The 6862-nt window shown below is 53.9% G+C and overlaps 1 protein-coding gene across 1 annotated transcript; it reads right to left on the bottom strand.

The window, feature by feature from the left end:
* Positions 1–3456: 3456 nt before the first annotated feature.
* Positions 3457–6568, bottom strand: PIGC (phosphatidylinositol glycan anchor biosynthesis class C). Its single transcript, XM_040984264.1, has 2 exons — positions 6517–6568; positions 3457–4786 (listed from the first exon to the last, which is right to left on the bottom strand). The coding sequence occupies exon 2, from the start codon at positions 4596–4598 to the stop codon at positions 3702–3704; it is 897 nt and encodes a 298-aa protein (XP_040840198.1). The 5' UTR covers positions 4599–4786; positions 6517–6568; the 3' UTR covers positions 3457–3701.
* Between the last annotated feature and the right edge of the window lie 294 nt (positions 6569–6862).

Below are 6862 nucleotides of genomic sequence, written 5' to 3' on the forward strand. Positions count from 1 at the left end.
TGGCCTTCCTCCCATGATGCTGTCCCATCCCTCTGATGTTCCATGTCCCCGGCCTGACTGATGGCGTATCTGTCATCTTCTAATTAGCTCGGGCTGAAGGCCTTAGGAGTAATTGCTGCTGCTTCCATATCCGCATCTAATACATCAGAAAGCCTCGTTAGCTTCACTTTCAAATCCTGTCCAGTCCGTCTGTCACTGTCCCCTTCCACTTGCTCTGACGTCATCCTGTGCCTCTGAGCCCTCCCCTCGCTGGCAGCACTCCTGCACATCAGCTGCCGACTCTGGTAGCATGAGCTCTTGTTCCAGAGCACACAGAACCCAGAACTTTCCTCCATGGCTCTCCAATGTAAAAGGCCGCAAGCCCTTTTAAGAGCTCATGGTGTCATCTGTAATCTGACCTCTCACATGACCTCCTTGACCTCCACTCTGCTCGACTGGCTCACATGCTTCACCCCTGCTTGCCACCCCCCAAACACACCAAGCACTTTCCTGCCAGGGCTTTGCAGCAGCGCTACACTCTGACATTCTCTTCCCTGCAGTGTCATTGTGTCGCCCTGTGCAGCACGATGCCACTCCCCTCTCTGATCGCATGCATTAGCGTGCATGCACGTTCATCATGTGTCTCTAAGCTTTGCTAGGTCAAGGACCTCCATGCTTGCTAGTCACCGCTACATCCCAAGCACGTAGAATCTGACGCATGGTAAGCACTCAATACATTTTTGCTGACTAAATAAATTCTTGAATCAAACATCCTAAAATGTAAGTGAGCAGAGGTAAGCTTAGGCGCACCCTGTTTTTCCAAATGTTGTGGGAGGAAAACAAGAAGATGACGATGAAGAGGTTGTTGAGACGCTTGAAAAGCATTAATGCCTCCATTTGTTACTATACATCCCCTTAAATGAAAAGCCACAAAACAAAATCAGCAACAGGAAGAAAAAAGAAATTAATATCACCATGAAGTTAAATAACACGCTACTGAATGACTAATGTGTCGCTGAAGAAATGTAAAAGAAAATCAAGAACCTTCTTGAAAAAAAATGATGCTACTGTGTGATCTATGAGCCACTGAAGAATTTAATCAGAAGAAAGTATTTTGAAGAGATGAAACTAACAGAAAACATCAAAACCCATGCGATAGAGTTTCCGCTGACTTCTGTTGATGAAATATGTCTCCTGTAGGCAACAAATAGATGGGTTTTGTTTTTTAATCCAGTCTACTAATCCATGATGTTTGATTGAGCTTAAGTCATTTACATTCAAACTGACATATCCAGATGTGAGGATACAATGCAGTATGCACCTCTACTTCCAGAGTAAAGATGGACTCCCAGTGAAAGTGTTTACTATATCTTGACAATAGGATGCTGGACTCTCTGCCATTGTTCATGCCCATAGTAATGGACAGATGACTTTGTATGAAGAACTATATTTTAACAGTGATATAGGGGAACTCAGTTGGAGGGGAATTCAGGAGGGGACAGGGGAAATCCCAGGGTCTGTGGACTATATCATAAAATGATAATGATAATAATAATAAAAGATTAAAAAAGGAAAGAAAAGCATTAAAGCAACTGCCCACCAGACGACCTTTAGCCCTGGATAACATTCAAGCTGTAGCAAGCAGAGTAGTTCCTGCCCCAGCCTGAGCTCAGGCTCCTGGAAGTAGACTGAAAATGATGCTTCTCACAGGATTATGACAAGCAGCAGTTAGGATCATATACGTGTAACACAGCAGAGCGGGAACTATCATTTATCAAACCCCAATGGGGTGTTTCCTGCAGCCAAGCACTTCAGTCGAATGTCATCACAGACAGGAACATCATAGCTTCCACAAGGGGGCACTGTGTCCTAGCCCCAGTTTCCTGAATTAGCAGTTTAAAACACTGTCTAATCTGGTAACGGACGCCCTCTGCTGACTCGTTTGTCTTGTACTTGAGTCTTGCTTAGACGTAAATGATGGCTTCATAGGCCTTGTGTGTGCTCTGGAGGAACATTTTAAACCCACAGTTGAAGTCAGCCGCTCAAAGGCTTTTCCCAACCGCGGCAGTACTGACGCAGGCACACGGGCAAACAGGGATTACACAATCACCGTGTGTTGCTGTACTCTGAGGTGCACGCTTTCCAGCTACACACCAGCCATCATGGCACGGGAGAGCACCAACAGCCTACAGCTCTGGTTCCTGATCCCTGCATCCAACTCCAGGCCCCGGCTCCACTGTGAAGAACTCTCGGCTCTCTTCCCTTCCCTCTGTTCTCTCACCTTAGACTGGATGTAACATCTCAGGAAGTGCAGACTTGGGAGTGGGTGCCATGGTGTCGCAGGCGCCCACCTGTGCTTTGGGAGCTGAACTGTATCGCTCGGGAAAGCAGCAGAGGATGGTTCAAGGCCTTGGCACTCTGTACATATGTGGGAGACCCAGAAGGAGCTCCTGGCTTCAGATCAGCTCGCCCCAGCTGCTGTAGCCATCTGAGGAGTGAATCAGTAGCTGGAAGGTCCTCCGCGGCCTCACCGTCCCTCCCTCTACAGGAAGTCGCTCAGTTCTTGGAGAAGCTCCCCTGTCACAACCCTCGTCTCCATCCCACTAGCTCACCCTCAGTTGACTGACTTTTCACCACAACTGTTGTCACTCTTCGGCTCAATCAGTGTAGTTCAGCCTCAAAAACTGTCAGAATTGCCCCTCATAACTGCCCAGGCATTTATTTGTGTATGATACACTCTATTTAAGGCTTTATAAATAGGCAGGTATAATACCGCTTCCAAAGCCCTTAATGAACTACGGGATAGAATCATGCAAAGTACTGCGCCATCTCCGACCGCAGCCCACTTGTGCTGGACCTTTCCACTGAGTGCGCCAGGCCCTGCACTCCACACGTCAGCCACGAAGCAGCCTCACAACGCACAAAACGGGGTGCTCCTGCCTCTCCACGAGCGTTGCCATCCGACTTCAATGCATGGCAGCATTTTGGGGGGAAAATCAAAGCTGCCTCACACCCCCTGCTTACTCTCCCATCTGCCCCCAACTCCTCTTCCTCCTTGACCTCCATACTGAGCTCCACCCGCCAAAGCAGGCCAGCCTCACTAGGGCCAAACTGCCCCCAGATCACTCTTCAAATCCCACTGGCCCTCAGACCAGATTAACTGCCATCTCTTCCCATAAATGTTCTAACTTTTCCCTGTTGAATCTGCAGCAATTTGTGGACAAGACAATCACACTTTCCCTTACTGGAGTCCATGTTTCCCTAAAAACCACACAGAAATTCTGGTCAGGGTTGTGACTTCTGTGACCTTGGGCGACAAAACGGAGCTCTACATGAGCAGAGCAGCTTCTGTTGGCACACTGGAAGAAGGCCACAGCTACACACACGCAGACACACGCCCACGCACTGTCTTCACACTGTGTCCCTCTGTCGGCTTTCCACTTCAGTGAAAATCACGAGACAGCTTCTGACGGGATGTGCTGTTGGTGCTTTTAATAGAAACCACATCACTTCATTAGTTACAGCAAACAGTGCATGAGACACAGGAAGCTTTTTCATCCATAAAACAGAAGACAAGTACCTTCCCCGTCCACGCTCCGGTGAGCGCTCCTTCTCATCTCCGTTCTCTCAGCCACTGCTGCTTCGAGTAGAACTTTGGCTTCAAATTTGTTAGCAGCTTCGTCCCTTAGCTTGCTTTCGCAATCTGACAGTGGACCCCTAAGTTAGCTGAGGAACCTGGACAAGTCTTCTTTGATTTCAGCTTCATCCCAAGGCCCGTGAATGTTCTCCTTAAAAAGCTGCAGGCGAATGAGGTAGAAAGGGCAGAGACAGGAGATGGAAAGCAGCAGAAGGGCAAAGAGTATGGCTCCCACCACACTAATGGACAGCAGGCCGCCCAGGGCGGACAGTGCAAACAGCAGCGTGACCCCCACGTAACTGCGGGGAGTGCAAGCCTTCAGCTTCTTCTGCAACATGGGCCACAGGGCAAACATCTGGATGGCGAATGTCACCATGATGAAGGCATGCAGAGACCGCGGAAGGCGCGAGGCCAGGCACACAGAGGCAAAGATGGCCATGTTCAAGGACAGCGTGCTGGACACAATGGCAGCATTGGCACCGTAGTCAAAGAAGATGAGGTGGCCCAAGAGCATGAAGACTGCCATGGCGTAGATGGTGTCAGTGCTGACCGACTCGGTGAGCGTCTTCAGGACTGGGGAAAAGCCATACGTGAAAGTAATGAAGACGAGAGCGCTCTTTAAGTCAGCCCACCGCGTCCGCCCACTCCTCTTCCGTCCTTCACCTCCATCAACGAGATCGAATAAAATGTAACCCACCAGTGAAGAGGCCAGTCCAGTCCCAAACAGCCAATGGGGTGCCAGAAGACCCTCGTCCATGTACCACCAAATAACCACAAAAACACAGACGCAGCACAGCTGCTGGACCACCACACTGGACTCAAACACCACCGCCCAGTACTGGTACTTGCGGGCATAGATGTTCTTCCGGAGCTCTTCCAAGAACCTGCGGTCCACGTAGTTATCAGGGAAGGGCTGTCGTTCATATAAGACCTTCTGCCACCTGACCTCCTCGGTGTTAGTCACAGGCTGGGCACACATCATCGACTCCCTCACTCGGCCAAGTCCATGGGTTCCTGTGCTTTAGGAAGCTTTCAAGTTAGACCTCTCTGGAAATGCCATGATCAGCTGTGGCTGATATCCTACCGACCCTTTCCTGTTGTCAAAGGCAGCAACCCAGGCTAGGTCTGCAAGGATGAACTTCTCTGAGGCAGGACAAAGGAGCCACGTTCCTAGGAAAAGAGATACTGTGAATATGCCAGTTAAAGCTGAGGTGAACCAATTCAGTTTATGAAGTCTGAATCGAATGCATACGGTGGCCATCCTTTCACATGGAACATTAACCTCAGATTTTTAAAGTATAACTTTTTAATAGGGACTGTTACCTTCCATTACTGTATGCCTCCTATGTGCTCAATGACTCACACATCTTAATCTTCATGACCTCACACATTAGGATTAAGTTACTTGGTCTCTGGTCCAAGGGAACAGAGTCCCAAGTCTGTGAGGTCACTTGTCAAGGCAGGTGGCACTCCCTGCGGTGAGTGGCACCGTACCCGCCCTGCCCCCCTGCAATCTACGCAAATGCACAGGCAGAATCCACAGATTTCCCTCAGTTGTCAAAAGCATGCTCTAAGTCACTAGCATAAACAACAGTAAGCTGCACAAAAGAAACATAGGAGTTGTTCGGTTTACTCAGACCCAACCAAGGACTCCAGGAAGGACATGCAGTAGCTAACCCTAACAGTCTCAGAGCGCCCACCCTGTTGGGCACACACGCCTGGTGCAGCATAAAGAAAATCAGCATCTTTTCCACAAAAGGAAACAAGTGTCAGAAATCCAAAGGGCATCCAGCAAATCTGAGAAAACGTCTGACCTTATTCCTTCCAAGAGCTTTGGCTATGCCAGCCCAACACCCTGAGGCCCCCTCCTCCAGGCAGCAGGGACCTGGCCCAGGCAAGTGAGTGCAGAGTTGGGGTCTGGGTCCAGTAGAGCAGCTTGTCCCCAGAGGCCAGGGGTCAGGGGAGGGCAGGGTAGCATGTCCCTAGGGGCCAGGGGAGAGCAGGGCAGCGTGTCCGAAGGGGCCAGGAGTCAGGGGAAGGTAGGGTGGCATGTCCCCAAAGGCCAAGGGTCAGGAAAGGGTAGGGTGGTGTGTTCCCAAGGGTCAGGGGAGAGCAGGGTGGCGTGTCCCCAGGACCAGGGTCAGGGGAGGGCAGGACAGAGTGTTCCCATGGACCAGGGGAGGGCAGGGTGGCTTATCCCCCAGGGCCAGGGGATGGCAGGGGCTCGTCCTTAGGGGCTGGGGTCAGAGGAAGGCAGAGCGGTGTGTCCCCATGGACCAGAGGAAGTCAGGGCAGCATGTCCCCAGGCACCAGGGGCCAAGGGCCAGGGGATGGCAGGGCGGCGTGTCCCCAGGGACCAGGGGCCAAGGGCCAGGGGATGGTAGGGTGGTGTGTCCCCAGGGGCCAGGGTCAGGGGTCAGGGCGGTGTGTCCCCAGGGACCAGGGGAGGGCAGGGTGGCTTGTCCCCAGGGACCAGGGGTCAGGGCAAGGCAGAACAGGGTGTCACCGGGGGCCAGGGGATGGCAGGGTGATGTGTCCCCTAGGGGCCAGGGTCAGGGGTCAGGATCGGGGTCAGGGCGGCGTGTCCCCAGGCACCAGGGGCCAAGGGCCAGGGGATGGCAGGGTGGTGTGTCCAGGGACCAGGGGCCAAGGGCCAGGGGATGGCAGGGCGGCGTGTCCCCAGGGACCAGGGGCCAAGGGCCAGGGGATGGCAGGGTGGTGTGTCCCCCAGGGGCCAGGGTCAGGGGTCAGGATCAGGGGTCAGGGCGGCGTGTCCCCCAGGGCCGCCCTGCTCACCCTCCGGGCCTCCCCCGCCCGCCGCCGCCCCTCGCCCAAACTAGCCCCAGCAAGGGACGGCACAAGAGAAGCAGGCCTGGACCTGTCACCCACGGGGCACCCACCTGGGCTGCGCGGCCGGGGCGGGGCGGCCGCCCGCCTGCTTCCCCATCCGGGGCGCCGGGCAGAGACTGCGGACGAGCACTTCCGGGTGCGCCGCAGCCCGGCAGCCAGAGCGCCCTTCCCGGTCGGGGCGCCGCGCTCTGCCGCCCCCTGCTGGCCGTGTCCGCGCGCAGCGCCAGGCCGGCGGGTGAGGGAGGGCGGTTCTCGAACGCGGGGATCCGTGTGAGGCGGCGGACAGGCCTCCCTGCGCCGGGCCGGCGGGTGAGGGAGGGCGGTTCTCGAACGCGGGGATCCGAGTGAGGCGGGCGGACAGGCCTCCCCGCCAGCGCCGGGCCGGCGGGTGAGGGA

This window comes from Ochotona curzoniae, unplaced genomic scaffold (assembly GCF_017591425.1).
Source record: "Ochotona curzoniae isolate NIBS_2020 unplaced genomic scaffold, NIBS_Ocur_1.0 contig_4105, whole genome shotgun sequence".
Lineage (NCBI taxonomy): Eukaryota > Metazoa > Chordata > Mammalia > Lagomorpha > Ochotonidae > Ochotona > Ochotona curzoniae.

Bases quoted from the DNA above. Each gene is read 5' to 3' on its own strand.
- PIGC (XM_040984264.1), bottom strand. From the start codon at position 4,598: ATGATGTGTGCCCAGCCTGTGACTAACACCGAGGAGGTCAGGTGGCAG.